The 18,394-nt window shown below is 50.9% G+C and overlaps 1 protein-coding gene across 1 annotated transcript in view; it reads right to left on the bottom strand.

The window, feature by feature from the left end:
- The window catches only part of LOC309547051 (mediator of RNA polymerase II transcription subunit 31), a 96,073-nt gene extending 90,995 nt beyond the window's left edge, over window positions 1-5,078 (bottom strand). The window contains exon 1 of the mRNA XM_082246837.1: window positions 5,043-5,078. Within this exon, the coding sequence (XP_082102963.1) occupies window positions 5,043-5,067 (25 nt within the window). The 5' untranslated portion in view covers window positions 5,068-5,078. The remainder of the gene's footprint in view (window positions 1-5,042) is intronic.
- Window positions 5,079-18,394: the final 13,316 nt, after the last annotated feature.

Below are 18,394 nucleotides of genomic sequence, written 5' to 3'. Positions count from 1 at the left end.
CAGATCAGTGGTGTATTTAGGTTTTTTGTGCTTCCCTAGGCCTGACTAAACTTAGGCACCCCCTAATTTAAATATGACTCACCCCTTCCTGTAAAGGCCACACCCTTTCCTGTTTTATGACCCGCCTTATCAACTGTAAACCACAGACCACAACCTCATCAGTTCAGCCTCACTCAGTGCCCATCAGTGCAGCCTTACCAGTGCAGCATATCAGTGTGTCCACAATACTGGCCACCAGTGCAGCCCATCAGTGCATCAAATCAGTGCAGCATATCAGTGCGGCCTCATAAGTGGCCTCCAGTGCATCAAATCAGTGCCCATCAGTGCCACCCCATCAGTGGCCATGAGCGCAGGTCATCAGTGCAGCCTATTTGTGCCCATCAGTGTAACATATCAGTGCCCATCAGGGCAGCATATAAGTGCAGCTCCATCAGTAAAGCTAATCAGTGCAGCCTCGTGCCCATCCATGCAGCATTATCAGTGCTGCCTTATTAATGCAGCCTCATTCGTGCCCATCAGTGCAGTTTATCAGTACCCACCGTTGCCGCCTCATCAGTGGCCATCAGAGCAGCATATTAATGCCCATCAGCGCAGCATATCAGCGCCCATCAGTGCAGCATATCAGCGCCCCCTCGTCAGTGGCTATCAGTGCAGCACAACCTTACCAGTGCCCATCAGTGCAGCACAACCTTATCAGTGCCCATTAGTACATCCTTATGTCACTTGATTAGTAAGATTACTCCTTTCTTTTAGGATATTTGGACTTGTGTTTGCTGCCACTGATTGTAATCATAGGATTATTTCACTTATTTGTATAATAAATAGGAAGTCCAGAGTCATTATATAAATAAGTGAAATAAATCAGTGGCAGCAAACACAAGTCAAATATCTTATAAGATTGCAGTAATCTTACTAACCCAGTGACATATTGCGATAGTACATATGAGGTGAGCAGGTCCAAAATATTATTGCCATCATATACAATTAAAAAAAGTGTTAATTGTATATGATGCAATTCAATATGCTCGCTCAAGGATGTTTAAAGAAATTAAATGATATTATTGACATGATGCCTGCCATACCTGGTAGGCGGAGGAGGGTAGGCAGAGTATTAGGCTGCAGTGCCACAACTATTAGCATTGGCGGCCACCAAGCCAGTTGTATTAAGTGTTGTCGGCAGGCTGTGGTCTGTCTTAATGTCCTCACTGGCCGGTATTATCATACTGGCAGGTAGCAGTGTGACCACTTTATGGAGCGGCCAGACTGATTTGCATCCTGGAGCCTGCCCTCTGGCCCAATTCACCCCTTAAGACTTGTACTATACTAAAAAAGTGTTGCGCAAGCCGGCGGGGACCCTTTTTGTGCAGGAGTCGGGAGAAGGCTGTTTTTTTTTTTTTTTTTGTGCGGGGTGCAGTTTTTTTGCTGCACCCCTGCAAAGTGTCAGCCTAGGCCAAGATACAGCACTGCAGCAGATTAACCACTTAAGGACCAAGCCTATTTCTGACATGTTAAAAAGTTAAAATCACTATTTTTTTTGCTAGAAAATTACTGAGAACCCTCAAACATTATATATATATATATATATATATTTTTTTTTTTTTTAGCAGACTCTGGATAATAAAATGGCGATCGTTGCAATATTTTTTCCACATGGTATTTGCACAGTGTTCTTTCAAATGCTTTTTTTGGGGAAAAAAAAACACTTCACTCAATTAAAAAAAAACTAAACAGTAAAGTTAGCCCAATTTTTTGTATATTGTGAAAGATGACGTTACGCCAAGTAAATAGACACGGTTTAAAATTGCACACACTCGTGGAATAGCGACAAACTACGGTACTTAAAAATCTCCATAGGCAACACTTTCAAAATGTTTAATGGTTACCAGTTTAGAGTTACAGAGGAGATCTTTTGCTAGAATTATTGCACTTGCTCTGACGATCGCGGTGATAACTCACATGTGTGATTTGAACACCGGTTTTATTTGCGGGCGTGACTTACATATGCATTTTCTTTTGTGCACGAGCTCATGGGGATGGGGGCATTTTAAAAATGTATTTTTTATTTTTAACACTTGATAAAAAAAAAAAAAAATCTGATCCCCCTTTATTGCTGTCCCAAGGAATGTAAAACATCACTTGTGACAGTAATAGGCAGTGACAGGTACTCTTTATGGACTGCACTTCAAAGTATTCACAACGCCGAAATCTGCATCTTTTAACACTGTCAGTTTTTGAAATTGGCGCCATTGGCAGCTGAGTAAACCGGAAGGGACGTTGTGATGTCGCTGACGGTTTACAAGATCGGAGACCCGATCGAATCCGGCTTTGTTCTGGACTCCAACCAGCCAGCGGACGTGCCAGCTGGTTGCTAAGGTCTCCCAGTGGGACAGAAGACTGGCGCAGGGCTGCGGAAGGTGGTGGGAGGGGGGGGGGGGGGACGTCCCCTCCTGCTCGCTGGGATAACGACCGAGCAGCTGCTGAGCCGCATCGGTTATCTTCTGAAAGCCGACCGCCGGCTCTAAAAAAATGGTACCGGGGTGATACCTGCATCTGTAGTCATCACCCCGGTACAACCACTTCAAGCCGACGTACAGGTAAGTCGGTTTGCGGGAAGTGGTTAAAGACATTGTGGAACACTTCATTCATGTCACTGCACAGTGGAGTGTCGAGTTGTACGATTGTGTGGTGACAAAGTGCCATCCAGCACAATGTGGAAAAAAGCTGACATGCTGCATTTTCCTGAACAGCACATCACTCCAGCATTGTTTTTTAGGTGCCCTAGTGCTAACCTGCATTTATCCAGTGCAGAAAAAAGCAGCAGGTCACTGCACATAGTGTAGCCTTTATGGAAAGTAAACTTTTGAGGGTACATTTGAATATAAAATTGAGGATTGTTCAATATCGGTTAGCATGTAGAATGGAGCTCAGAGAAAAAAGAAAAAAGCAGGTCTTGGAGTAAGGCTGAAACAACTAATCGATTATGAAAATAGTTGTCAACTATTTTCATAATCGATTAGTTGGCCTGCTTACAGAATGCATTATTTGTTTAAAGATCAGGAAATACAGTGCAGCACACATACAGCTCAGTACACCGTCCATACATGTCAGTATACACAGTGCAGCACACATACAGCTCAGTACACAGTCCATACATGTCAGTATACACAGTGCAGCACACATACAGCTCAGTACACAGTCCATACATGTCAGTATACACAGTGCAGCACACATACAGCTCAGTACACTGTCCATACATGTCAGTATACACAGTGCAACAACCCCCCCCCCCCCCCATGTTACGTGTCAGTATATACAGTGCAGCACACATACAGCTCAGCACAACCCCCCTCCCCCCGACATGTCAGTATACACAGTGCAGCACACATACAGCTCAGTACACCGTCCATACATGTCAGTATACACAGTGCAACAACCCCCCCCCCCATGTTACGTGTCAGTATATACAGTGCAGCACACATACAGCTCAGCACAACCCCCCTCCCCCCGACATGTCAGTATACACAGTGCAGCACACATACAGCTCAGTACACCGTCCATACATGTCAGTATACACAGTGCAACAACCCCCCCCCCCATGTTACGTGTCAGTATACACAGTGCAGCACACATACAGCTCAGCACAACCCCCGCCCCCCCCCCCCCCCCAACATGTCAGTATACACAACGCAGCACAAATACAGCTCAGCCCCCCCCCCCCCCTCTGACATGTCAGTATACACAGCGCAGCACAAATGTCAGCACACGTCAGTATACACAGTGCAGCACACATACAGCTGCCTCATAGGACATGTAGTCCTAGCAAGGAGAGGGAAGTGATTTTATGATACTTTGCAGCTTGCTATAGGGGCAATCTTAAGACCGGATGAGCAGGAAGCACCGACAGGGCACACCAGAAGAGGAAGTACTAGTACTGATATTACTCCCCAATATCAATTACCTATACCTATTTTTAATGTCAATTTTTAGACTAAATTAAAAATTATTACGGTTTCTTTATAATTATGAAGAACAGTTCTTCTGTGACTTTAAAATTCCATGGTAGGAACAGCAATTAATCGCAGTAGCTAACTATACACTATGCACATCGTAGCTGTAAGGGAATGGGATGGGGAGGAGGAGCAATATGTACCATGCGGGATAGGAGACTGCTGGCAAGTGGCAGGTGTGGTGGAGGGCATCCCCAATACCCTCCCAGATTGGGGCATATTCTTACCACTGCTGTGCTGGAGTGATGTCTACTGCTCTTATCCCTGCTGCTGTCACCTCTGGTATCGGTTTTGGAGCATTTTCTCAAGTAAATGATACATTTTCCAATACTCAGGAAAATGCCTAGTATCGGCACCGATACAACCCTGACAGGGGATCTAACCGTTTGCCATTCTATCCAAAACTAAAATAAAAAAGTTGCGTCTTATGATACACTTTGCAGCCCACTCCTGGACAATGGGGGGGGGGGGGGGGGGGGTTAGAGAATACAGTTGTAGGAGCTGCAGCCCCCCCCCCCCCCTCAAGGGTTAAATGCAGGTTTGTGCCTAAGGGTGGAGGAATAGTGAGTAATACTCACCTTCTAGCCCTCTCCAGTGGGGTTAGTGGTCCCACAAAGCGTCCCCTCTAAGGTGCTCCTGACTGTGGTCATACTCCTGCCTCCTCCACCTACAATGCAGGGCGGATGCTCACTGCTTCCTGTGTTGGTACCTCGGTACAGCCCTGGAGCTGAAGGTATACAATGCAGGACCTGTACACTGCACCTACAGCACACTGATTGCTCTTGTAATGCTGTGAAACATTGAATGATGTTGGACATTTATTACAGAAAGTGCAGTGTGGACTCCATGAAAGAGGAGATCCTCCTGGCTGTGCCCATCCTGCACCTCTACCTGAAAGCCGTGCTCCAACTTTCCATGAACTGTCCCCCCATAGCAACCTTTACACTGTGATACACACATAACCAATGCTATGAGAGCAAAGGACAACCCTCCTATATATTGCCGGGGGTGTCTACAGACTCAGCACATACTTACCGCTCTCCATCGGCAAGGCAGCCATAGCGGCTCTATGAGCTTGTTATCACTGTTACATATTACATAGTTACATAGTAGGTGAGGTTGAATAAAGACAATAGTCCATCCAGTTCAACCCGTGTAGGTCGATCCCTGAGATGTAAGTCCAAGAGTCTTTTGAAAGCCACCATACTACCCGCAGAAACCACCTCTTGTGGTAGAGAATTCCACAATCTTGTAGCCCTAACAGTAAAGAACCCCCCACGTTGCCTGAGGTTAAAACGCTTCTCCTCTAATCGCATTGTATGCCCTCGAGTCCTCATGCAATCCCTTCGAATGAACAGCTTTTTTTCTAAGCTGGGATCCCCATTAAGATATTTATAAATTGCTATCATGTCCCCCCTCAGACGTCTCTTCTCCAGGGAGAATAAATCGAGCGATTGTAGACGCTCTTCATAGTCAAGGTCCTCCAATCCCCTAATTAGTTTAGTTGCCCTTCTCTGGACTCTCTCCAGCTCCAACACATCCCTCCTGAGGACTGGCGACCAGAACTGGACAGAATACTCCAGATGCGGTCGGACCAGAGTTTTATAAAGTGGAAGGATTATAGTCTTATCTCTGGAATACATCCCTTTCTTTATGCATGCTAATATTCTGCTTGCTTTGGCAGCAGCCGCTTGACATTGCATGCTGTTGCCTAATCTATCATCAACCAAGACTCCCAGATCCTTCTCCATTTTTGATTCCCCCAGGGGTTCCCCTCCTAAAGTGTATTGTGCTTTTATGTTTTTAGTCCCCAAGTGCAAAACCTTACACTTCTCCACGATAAACCTCATTAGCCATGTCGTTGCCCACTCTGTAATTTTGTCCAGGTCATTCTGTTATCTGCTTCATGCTGTGCAGTTATTGCCCTGGCCAATTTTGTGTCATCTGCAAAAACTGATAACGCACTACTGATCCCGTCCTCAATGCTGTTAATGAATAAATTGAACAAGGTTGGTCCCAGGACTGAGCCCTGGGGCACCCCGCTTACAACTTCAGACCAGTCTGAGTATGCGCTGTTTATTACCACCCTTTGGACACGCACTTTAAGCCAATTCCGTATCCAAGAGCAAACTCTGCGGTCGATGCCTGCAGACCTTATTTTATAAATTAAGCGCTTGTGGGGAACTGTATCAAACGCCTTAGCGAAATCCAAGTACACCACATCCAATGGTCTCCCCCTATCTAGCTCACAGCTTACCTCCTCGTAGAATGCTAAGAGATTGGTTTGACAAGAACGCCTATTTGTAAACCCGTGCTGATTACTGCTGAGGTTGTTGTCTTTAGCAAACTCTACGATATAGTCCCTTATCATCCCCTCCAGAAGTTTACATACTATCGATGTCAAACTGACAGGCCTATAAACTGACAGGCCTGTACAACCTAAAAAATGCGTCTCCAGTTATAACGTCTTCATCTGGGAGCAGAAAAGCACCGGAAGCTCGTCATTCCTTCGGCAGAAGTCTCTTCACTAAGTTCACGGACTTTGGGCAGAAAGGATTAGTGACTCCTGATGTTTCCTTTATCGTAAAGCAGGCGTTCTGACAGATTTCTATACCCTCGTCACTTTCGGTGCATCCCAGACCCAGATCGCTCAGTTACAAGTTTCTGGTTCCGGTGGTGACTCGACCCGCACTGCAACGTCAAATTCAGTTGCCCTATAGAACATCTCTTGCCCACAACCAAAATGGCGCCGTCTGTTCTATTTTTATTGATGACAGCTCTGCCCCTCAGATTCCGATTAGCTGAGAATAGGATTACGTCCCCTCCCTATGGGTGTAGTTTTAGTTCCACAGGAATGACTCGGTGTTATGAGTGGATGGGGTGGGTGTGACCAAGCGCATGGAGTGGGAGTGACTTCAGCCAAGAATAAGCGAGAAAGGAGTGAGGAGGGAACATCTCCCCATGCGGTCACGCGGCCTCGTGCTGTCTGACGTGTGACTCCTGCGGAGAATTACGTCAGGGCTAAGGGCTAGTAGGCGTGCCCAGTGGAGCCATGGGAGTGGCCTGAACTATAAAAATACCCGCACGGAGGACGCGCGCGCCAGTGTGAGGAAACCAGCGGGAAGGAAGGTAGTGCTACACAGTGTGCTGCGGGGCCGGAGCCGGTGTTGTGCCGATATCGGCTTCGGCTGGGATCGGAACTCCGCCCCGCACTCCAGCCCTCCCAACTCTGCCTCTCCAGCCGACCGTTACTCCGCCCATTGTCTCTCCGGTGAATGTATTTACAAAATATTACAGCCTGATCCCACCCACGATGCAGCCATTCAGTTTGTGAGTAACAGTGAAACATGAAACGATGCAGCCATTCAGTTTGGGGATAACTATGAAACACATGTATATGAGAGGATATAATTGCACACATACATGTTACATGTATGTGAAGATGATACCATCACTAGAAGGCAGAAAATGATCACACATACATGAAAGGTATACAAAGTGTCACCCTCCCTGCACTCTCTCAGTGACATTGCTGCTGTCAGATTTGGTTTATCCAGCTTTTCAAGGGTTAACCCCTTCTGACATTTGCTGCTGGAAAGAAAACATCTGTATTTTTGGCTAGAGAATTACTTAGAACCCCAAACATTATATAAATATTTTAGCCTAGAGAATAAAATGGCAGTCGTTACAATATTATATGTCGCACAGTATTTGCATAGCGGTCTTTCATACGCAATTTTTTGTGAGTAAATACACTTTCAGGAATTAGAAAAAAACGGGAATTCAGGTTAAATGAAGCAGTTTATTGGAGGAACAACAATAAGAATAATCGCACAGCAACAGTGAGGAAATGAGAGCAGGAACGGAACAAGTGGGGGTCAAGTCCAGGAATGGGTAGTACTCCAAGCCGGGGTCAGATCCAGAAGTGGGTAGTCTGCCAATGCCGGGTTGTCTGCCAAAGCCGGGGCAAGAGCCAGGAGAGTTGTCAGCCAATGCCAAATCGAGAGTCAGGAAAGTCGTCAACCGATGCCGGGTCAAGAGCCAGGAGAGTCATCAGCCAAGCCAGGTCATGCACGGAGGAACACAGACAACCAAAGACTGCTAGCCAGGATGCACCTTGGAGGGTGCACCTCCAACAGGAGGGAAAGGTAAGATTTTGACGAAGCCCCATGGCCCAGGGTAGGCCGCAGCAGGAGCACGAGAGTGTGCAGTAATCCTAGCCAGGAGGCATCTCTTTAGCCGCATGGTCCAGGGTAGGCCGCAGCAGGAGTGCGAGAGTGTGCGGTAATCATAGCCAGGAGGCATCTCCTAAGCCGCTTGGTCCAGGGTAGGTCGCTGCTGGAGCGCATGGAGTTTAAGTAATCCTAGCCGGGTGACATCTCTTACGCCCCATGGCGGGCCGACGCAGGAGCGTGAGTGCCTGTGGTAATCTTAGCCAGATGGCAGCTCTTACTCCCCATTGTCCTGGGTTGGCCACTTTAGGAGTGCACGTAATCCTAGCCGGGTGGCATCTCATACGCCTGTCAGGGTGCCAGACCACACAGGAATGCAGGTTCAATGAAGCAGTTTATTGTTGGAACAACAATAATAATCGCAAAGCAACAGTGAGGAAATGAGAGCAGGAACGGGTAGTACTCCAAGCCGGGGTCGGATCCAGAAGTGAGTAGTCTGCCAATGCCGAGTCGTCTGCCAAAGTCGGGTGTCAGAGAAGTCTGGTCCATAAGGTAGTTGGAACTTCCCACCATTATTTGGCGCCAAACTGGCTATTTTAATTGACTCTCTGCATGGATTCATTGCTGTTTGGTCTGCAGCTTCTGTGTACTGTTCCTGACTCCGTGTGAAGTCTAATCTTGATGCGGCTTACCTCTAACTTGTGCTTGTCTGCTGCTTATCCCCTGAACCTCGAGTACCAACCCCTGAGAGGTTCTCCGGTGACCAGGACGAGTGTCAGAGGCTGCGTGGACACGGTGCAAGAGAGGAGAGATGTCAGAGGGTGTGCGGACACTGTGTAGGAGAGGAGAGGTGTCAGAGGCTGCGCGGACACGGAGCAGGAGAGGAGTAGAGGAGAGGTGTCAGAGGCTGTGCGGACACGGTGCAGAAGAGGAGAGGTGTCAGAGGCTGCGCAGACACGGTGCAGGAGAGGTGTCAAAAGGGTGCGCAGACACGGTGCAGGAGAGGTGTCAAAAGGGTGCGCGGACACGGTGCAGGAGAGGTGTCAGAGGGTGCGCGGACACGGTGCAGGAGAGGTGTCAGAGGGTGCGCGGACACGGTGCAGGAGAGGTGTCAGAGGGTGCGCGGACACGGTGCAGGAGAGGTGTCAGAGGGTGCGCGGACACGGTGCAGGAGAGGTGTCAGAGGGTGCGCGGACACGGTGCAGGAGAGGTGTCAGAGGGTGCGCGGACACGGTGCAGGAGAGGTGTCAGAGGGTGCGCGGACACGGTGCAGGAGAGGTGTCAGAGGGTGCGCGGACACGGTGCAGGAGAGGTGTCAAAAGGGTGCGCGGACACGGTGCAGGAGAGGTGTCAGAGGGTGCGCGGACACGGTGCAGGAGAGGTGTCAGAGGGTGCGCGGACACGGTGCAGGAGAGGTGTCAGAGGGTGCGCGGACACGGTGCAGGAGAGGTGTCAGAGGGTGCGCGGACACGGTGCAGGAGAGGTGTCAGAGGGTGCGCGGACACGGTGCAGGAGAGGTGTCAGAGGGTGCGCGGACACGGTGCAGGAGAGGTGTCAGAGGGTGCGCGGACACGGTGCAGGAGAGGTGTCAGAGGGTGCCCGGACATGGTGCAGGAGAGGAGGGGTGTCAGAGGCTGCACAGACACGATGCAGGAGAGGAGAGGTGTCAGAGGCTGCGCGGACACGGTGCAGGAGAGGAGAGGTGTCGGAGGCTGCATGGACACAGTGCAGGAGCAGAGAGGTGTCAGAGGCTGCACGGACACGGTGCAGGAGAGGAGGAGAGGTGTCAGAGGCTGTATGGACACGGTGCAGGAGAGGAGAGGTGTCAGAGGCTGCGCAGACACTGTGTTGGAGAGGAGAGGTGTCAGAGGCTGCGCGGACACGGTGCAGAAGAGGAGAGGTGTCAGAGGCTGCGCGGACACGGTGCAGGAGAGGTGTAAGAGGCTACACAGACACGGTGCAGGAGAGGAGAGGTGTCAGAGGCTGCGCGGACACAGTGCAGGAGAGGAGGAGAGGAGAGGTGTCAGAGGCTGTATGGACACGGTGCAGGAGAGGAGAGGTGTCAGAGGCTGCGCAGACACTGTGTAGGAGAGGAGAGGTGTCAGAGGCTGCGCGGACAGGGTGCAGGAGAGGAGGAGAGGAGAGGTGTCAGAGGCTGCGCAGACACGGTGCAGGAGAGGAGAGGTGTCGGAGGCTGTGCGGACACGGTGCAGGAGAGGAGAGGTTTCAGAGGCTGCGCGGACACGGTGCAAGAGAGGAGAGGTGTCAGAGGCTGCGCAGACACGGTGCAAGAGAGGAGAGGTGTCAGAGGCTGCGCAGACACGGTGCAAGAGAGGAGAGGTGTCAGAGGCTGCGCATACACGGTGCAGGAGAGGAGAGGTGTCAGAGGCTGCGCAGACACGGTGCAGGAGAGGAGAGGTGTCAGAGGCTGCGCAGACACGGTGCAGGAGAGGAGAGGTGTCAGAGGCTGCGCAGACACGGTGCAGGAGAGGAGAGGTGTCAGAGGCTGCGCAGACACGTGCAGGAGAGGAGAGGTGTCAGAGGCTGCGCGGACATGCGCAGGAGAGGAGAGGTGTCAGAGGCTGCGCGGACACGGCGCAGGAGAGGAGAGGTTTCGGAGGCTGCGCGGACACTGTGTAGGAGAGGAGAGGTGTCAGAGGCTGCGCGGGCACTTTGTAGGAGAGGAGAGGTGTCAGAGGCTGCATGGACACTGTGTAGGAGAGGAGAGGTGTCAGAGGCTGCATGGACACTGTAGGAGAGGAGAGGTGTCAAAGGCTGCGCGGACATGGTGCAGGAGAGGCCCCGACATGTCAGTATACACAGTGCAGCACACACACAGCTCAGCACAACCCCTCCGACATGTCAGTATATACAGTGCAGCACACATACAGCTCAGCCCCCCCCCCCCCTCCTGACATGTCAGTATACACAAAGCAGCACCCATACAGCTCAGCACAACCCCCCCCCCCCACACCGACATGTCAGTATACACAGTGCAGCACACATACAGCTGCCTCATGGGACATGTAGTCCTAGCAAGGAGAAGGAAGCGATTTTATTATACTTTGCAGCTTGCTATAGGGGCAATCTTAAGACCGGAGGAGCAGGAAGCACCGACAGGGCACACCAGAAAAGGAAGTACTAGTACTGATATTACTCCCCAATATCAATTACCTATACCTATTTTTAGACTAAATTAAAAATTATTATGGTTTCTTTATAATTATGAAGAACAGTTCTTCTGTAGCTTTAAAATTCCATGGTAGGAACAGCAATTAATCGCAGTAGCTAACTATACACTATGCACATCGTAGCTGTAAGGGAATGGGATGGGGAGGAGGAGCGATATGTACCATGCGGGATAGGAGACTGCCGGCAAGTGGCAGGTGTGGTGGAGGGCATCCCCAATACCCTCCCAGATTGGGGCATATTCTTACCACTGCTGTGCTGGAGTGATGTCTACTGCTCTTATCCCTGCTGCTGTCACCTCTGGTATCGGTTTTGGAGCATTTTCTCAAGTAAATTATACATTTTCCAATACTCAGGAAAATGCCTAGTATCGGCACCGATACAACCCTGACAGGGGCTCTAACCGTTCACCATTCTATCCAAAACTAAAATAAAAAAGTTGCGTCTTATGATACACTTTGAAGCCCACTCCTGGATACTGGGGGGGAAGAGAATACAGTTGTAGGAGCTGCAGGCCCCCCCCCCCCCCAAGGGTTAAACGCAGGTTTGTGCCTAAGGGTGGAAGAATAGTGAGTAATACTCACCTTCTAGCCCTCTCCAGTGGGGTTAGTGGTCCCACAAAGCTTCCCCTCTAAGGTGCTCCTGACTGTGGTCATACTCCTGCCTCCTCCACCTACAATGCAGGGCGGATGCTCACTGCTTCCTGTGTTGGTACCTCGGTACAGCCCTGGAGCTGAAGGTATACAATGCAGGACCTGTACACTGCACCTACAGCACACTGATTGCTCTTGTAATGCTGTGAAACATTGAATGAACATTTAATGATGTTGGACATTTATTACAGAAAGTGCAGTGTGGACTCCATGAAAGAGGAGATCCTCCTGGCTGTGCCCATCCTGCACCTCTATCTGAAAGCCTGTGCTCCACCTTTCCATGAACTGTCCCCCCATAGCAACCATTACACTGTGATACACACATAACCAATGCTATGAGAGCAAAGGACAACCCTCCTATATATTGCCGGGGGTGTCTACAGACTCAGCCCATACTTACCGCTCTCCATCGGCAAGGCAGCCATAGCGGCTCTATGAGCTTGTTATCACTGTACAACCTAAAAAATGCGTCTCCAGTTAAAACGTCTTCATCTGGGAGAAGAAAAGCACCGGAAGCACGTCATTCCTTCGGCAGAAGTCTCACGGACTTTGGGCAGAAAGGATTTGCGACTCCTGATGTTTCCTTTATCGTAAAGCAGGCGTTCTGACAGATTTCTATATCCTCGTCACTTTCGGTACGTCCCATACCCAGATCGCTCAGTTACAAGTTTCTGGTTCCGGTGGTGACTCGACCCGCCCTGCGACGTCAAATTCAGCTGCCCCATAGAACATCTCTTGCCCACAACCAAAATGGCGCCGTCTGTTCTATTTTTATTGATGACAGCTCTGCCCCTCAGCTGAGAATAGGAGTACGTCCCCTCCCTATGGGTGTAGTTTTAGTTCCACAGGAATGACTCGGTGTTATGAGTGGATGGGGTGGGTGTGACCAGCGCGTGGAGAGGGAGTGGCTTCAGCCAAGAATAAGCGAACGAGGAGGGAACATCTCCCCATGCGGTCACGCGGCCTCGTGCCGTCTGACGCGTGACTCCAGCGGAGAATTACGTCAGGGCTGAGGGCTAGTAGGCGTGCCCAGTGGAGCAGTGGGCGTGGCCTGAGCTATAAAAATACCCGCGCGGAGGACGCGATCGCCAGCGTGAGGAAACCAGCGGGAAGGAAGGTAGTGCTACACAGTGTGCTGCGGGCCGGAGCCGGTGTTGTGCAGATATCGGCTTCGGCTGTGATCGGAACTCCGCCCTGCATTCCAGCCCTCCCAACTCTGCCTCTCCAGCCGACCATTACTCCGCCCATTGTCTCTCCGATGAATGTATTTACAAAATATTACAGCCTGATCCCGCCCCCGATGCAGCCATTCAGTTTGTGAGTAACAGTGAAACATGAAACGATACAGCCATTCCGTTTGGGGATAACAGTGAAACATGAAACACATGTATATGAGAGGATATAATTGCACACATACATGTTACATGTATGTGAAGATGATACCATCACTAGAAGGCAGAAAATGATCACACATACATGAAGGGTATACAAAGTGTTGTCACCCTCCCTGCACTCTCACAGTAACATTGCTGCTGTCAGATTTGGTTTATCCAGCTTTTCAAGGGTTATCCCCTTCATGTCCTTTTCTGACATTTGCAGCTGGAAAGAAAACATCTGTATTTTTGGCTAGAGAATTACTTAGAACCCCAAACATTATATATATATTTTAGCCTAGAGAATAAAATGGCGGTCGTTGCAATATTATATGTCGCACAGTATTTGCATAGCGGTCTTTCAAACGCAATTTTTTGTGAGTAAATACACTTTCAGGAATTAGAAAAAAACAAAACTGTAAAGTTAGTCCTAAGTCCAATTTTTTGTATAATGTGAAAGATGATTTTACGAGTAACTAGATACCTAAAATGTCACGCTTTAAAACGGCACACATTAGTGAAATGGCGACAAACTACAGTGCTTAAAAATCTTCATAGGCAAATTGTAATCCTAGCTGGGTGGCATCTCTTATGCCACATGGCCAAGGGTAGGCCACTGCTAGAGCACAGGGAGATCGTGCAGTTATCCTAGCCAGGTGGCATCTCTTACGCCCCATAGCCCAGGGTAGGAAACTGCAGGAGCGTGAAGAGTGCGTGTGGTAATCCTAACCGGATGGCATCTCTTACGCCCCAAGGCCCAGGGTAGGCAGATGCGCGAGGTGTGCATGCAGTAATCCTAGCCAGGTGGCATCTTTTACCCCTGTCAGGGTGGCAGGAAGCCAGACCACACGGGAATTCATGTTAAATGAAGCAGTTTATTGGATGAGCAACAATAAGAATAATCGCACAGCAACAGTGAGGAAATGAGAGCAGGAACGGAACAAGTGGGGGTCTTGTCCAGGAATGGGTAGTACTCCAAGCCGGGGGGTCAGATCCAGAAGTGGGTAGTCTGCCAATGCCGGGTTGTCTGCCAAAGCCGAATCGAGAGTCAGGAAAGTCATCAACCGATGCCGGGTCAAGGGCCAGGGGAGTCCTCAGCCAAGCCAGGTCATGCACGGAGGAACACAGAAAACCAAAGACTGCTAGCCGGGATGCACCTTGGAGGGTGCACCTCCAACAGGAGGGAAAGGTAAGACTTTGACAAAGCTCCATGGCCCAGGGTAGGCTGCAGCAGAAGCGCGAGAGCGTGCGGTAATCCTAGCCAGGAGGCATCTCTTTAGCCGCATGGTCCAGGGTAGGCCGCAGCAGGAGTGCAAGTGTGTGCGGTAATCATAGCCAGGAGGCATCTCCTAAGCCGTTTGGTCCAGGGTAGGTCGCTGCTGGAGCGCATGGAGTTTAAGTAATCCTAGCCGGGTGACATCTCTTACGCCCCATGGCGGGCCGACGCAGGAGCGTGAGTGCCTGTGGTAATCTTAGCCAGATGGCAGCTCTTACTCCCCATTGTCCTGGGTTGGCCGCTTTAGGAGTGCACGTAATCCTAGCCGGGTGGCATCTCATACGCCTGTCAGGGTGCAAGGAAGCCAGACCACACAGGAATGCAGGTTCAATGAAGCAGTTTATTGTTGGAACAACAATAATAATCGCACAGCAACAGTGAGGAAATGAGAGCAGGAACGGGTAGTACTCCAAGCCGGGGTCGGATCCAGAAGTGAGTAGTCTGCCAATGCCGAGTCGTCTGCCAAAGTCGGGTGTCAGAGAAGTCTGGTCCATAAGGTAGTTGGAACTTCCCACCATTATTTGGCGCCAAATTGGCTATTTTAATTGACTCTCTGCATGGATTCATTGCTGTTTGGTCTGCAGCTTCTGTGTACTGTTCCTGACTCTGTGTGAAGTCTAATCTTGATGCGGCTTACCTCTAACCTGTGCTTGTCTGCTGCTTATCCCCTGAACCTCGAGTACCAACCCCTGAGAGGTTCTCCGGTGACCAGGACGAGGTGTCAGAGGCTGCGCGGACATGGTGCAGGAGAGGAGAGGTGTCAGAGGCTGCACAGACACGGTGCAGGAGGAGAGGTGTCAGAGGCTGCGCGGACACGGTGCAGGAGGAGAGGTGTCAGAGGCTGCACAGACACGGTGCAGGAGGAGAGGTGTCAGAGGCTGCGCGGACACGGTGCAGGAGGAGAGGTGTCAGAGGCTGCGCGGACACGGTGCAGGAGAGGAGAGGTGTCACAGGCTGCGCGGACACGCTGCTGGAGAGGAGAGGTGTCAGAGGCTGCGCGGACACGGTGCAGGAGAGGAGAGGTGTCAGAGGCTACGCAGACACGGTGCAGGAGAGGAGAGGTGTCAGAGGCTGCGCAGACACGGTGCAGGAGAGGTGTCAGAGGCTGCGCAAACATGGTGCAGGAGGAGAGATGTCAGAGGCTGCGCAGACACGGTGCAGGAGAGGAGAGGTGTCAGAGGCTGCGCGGACACGGTGCAGGAGAGGTGTCAGAGGCTGCGCAGACACGGTGCAGGAGAGGAGAGGTGTCACAGGCTGCGCGGACACGGTGCAGGAGAGGAGAGGTGTCAGAGGCTACACAGACACGTGCAGGAGAGGAGAGGTGTCAGAGGCTTCGCGGACACGGTGCAGGAAAGGAGAGGTGTCAGAGGCTGCGCGGACACGGTGCTGGAGAGGAAAGGTGTCAGAGGCTGCGCGGACACGGTGCAGGAAAGGAGAGGTGTCAGAGGCTGCGCGGACACGGTGCTGGAGAGGAAAGGTGTCAGAGGCTGCGCGGACACGGTGCTGGAGAGGAAAGGTGTCAGAGGCTGCGCGGACACGGTGCTGGAGAGGAGAGGTGTCAGAGGCTGCGCAGACTCGGTGCAGGAGAGGAGAGGTGTCAGAGGCTGCGCGGACACGGTGCAGGAAAGGAGAGGTGTCAGAGGCTGCGCGGACACGGTGCTGGAGAGGAAAGGTGTCAGAGGCTGCGCGGACACGGTGCTGGAGAGGAAAGGTGTCAGAGGCTGCGCGGACACGGTGCTGGAGAGGAGAGGTGTCAGAGGCTGCGCAGACTCGGTGCAGGAGAGGAGAGGTGTCAGAGGCTGCGCGGACACGGTGCAGGAGAGGAGAGGTGTCAGAGGCTGCGCTGACACGGTGCAAGAGAGGAGAGGTGTCAGAGGGTGCGTGGACACGTGCAGGAGAGGAGAGGTGTCAGAGGCTGCACGGACACGTGCAGGAGAGGAGAGGTGTCAGAGGCTGCGCGGACATGCGCAGGAGAGGAGAGGTGTTGGAGGCTGCGTGGATACGGCGCAGGGGAGCAGAGGTGTCAGAGGCTGCGCGGACACTGTGTAGGAGAGGAGAGGAGAGGTGTCAAAGGCCGCGCGGACATGGTGCAGAAGAGGCCCCGACATGTCAGTATACACAGTGCAGCACACACACAGCTCAGCACAACCCCCCCCCCCCCCCGGCATGTCAGTATATACAGTGCAGCACACATACAGCTCAGCCCCCCCTCCTGACATGTCAGTATACACAGCGCAGCACCCATACAGCTCAGCACAAACCCCCCCCACACCGACATGTCAGTATACACAGCGCAGCACCCATACAGGTCAGCACAAACCCCCCCCCCCCACCGACATGTCAGTATACACAGCACAGCACACATACAGCTGCCTCATGGGACATGTAGTCCTAGCAGGGAGAAGGAAGTGATTTTATTATACTTTGCAGCTTGCTATAGGGGCAATCTTAAGACCGGAGGAGCAGGAAGCACCGACAGGGCACACCAGAAGAGGAAGTGCTAGTACTGATATTACTCCCCAATATCAATTACCTATACCTATTTTTAGACTAAATTAAAAATTATTATGGTTTCTTTATAATTATTTAGAACAGTTCTTCTGTAGCTTTAAAATTCCATGGTAGGAACAGCAATTAATCGCAGTAGCTAACTATACACTATGCACATCGTAGCTGTAAGGGAATGGGATGGGGAGGAGGAGCGATATGTACCATGCGGGATAGGAGACTGCCGGCAAGTGGCAGGTGTGGTGGAGGGCATCCCCAATACCCTCCCAGATTGGGGCATATTCTTTCCACTGCTGTGCTGGAGTGATGTCTACTGCTCTTATCCCTGCTGCTGTCACCTCTGGTATCGGTTTTGGAGCATTTTCTCAAGTAAATGATGCATTTTCCAATACTCAGGAAAATGTCTAGTATCGGCACCGATACAACCCTGACAGGGGCTCTAACCGTTTGCCATTCTATCCAAAACTAAAATAAAAAAAGTTGCGTCTTATGATACACTTTGCAGCCCACTCCTGGATAATGGGGGGGGGGGGGGGGGAGAGAATACAGTTGTAGGAGCTGCAGCCCCCCCCCCCCCTCAAGGGTTAAATGCAGGTTTGTGCCTAAGGGTGGAAGAATAGTGAGTAATACTCACCTTCTAGCCCTCTCCAGTGGGGTTAGTGGTCCCACAAAGCTTCCCCTCTAAAGGTGCTCCTGACTGTGGTCATACTCCTGCCTCCTCCACCTACAATGCAGGGCGGATGCTCACTGCTTCCTGTGTTGGTACCTCGGTACAGCCCTGGAGCTGAAGGTATACAATGCAGGACCTGTACACTGCACCTACAGCACACTGATTGCTCTTGTAATGCTGTGAAACATTGAATGATGTTGGACATTTATTACAGAAAGTGCAGTGTGGACTCCATGAAAGAGGAGATCCTCCTGGCTGTGCCCATCCTGCACCTCTATCTGAAAGCCTGACCGGGGTGATCAGCCTGTGCTCCAACTTTCCATGAACTGTCCCCCCATAGCAACCATTACACTGTGATACACACATAACCAATGCTATGAGAGCAAAGGACAACCCTCCTATATATTGCCGGGGGTGTCTACAGACTCAGCCCATACTTACCGCTCTCCATCGGCAAGGCAGCCATAGCGGCTCTATGAGCTTGTTATCACTGTACAACCTAAAAAATGCGTCTCCAGTTAAAACGTCTTCATCTGGGAGAAGAAA

This window comes from Pelophylax lessonae (assembly GCF_965119305.1).
Source record: "Pelophylax lessonae genome assembly, chromosome: 2".
Taxonomy (NCBI): Eukaryota; Metazoa; Chordata; class Amphibia; order Anura; family Ranidae; genus Pelophylax; species Pelophylax lessonae.
Note: the sequence above shows the minus strand (reverse complement) of the source record. Positions and strands in the feature narration are given on the sequence as shown.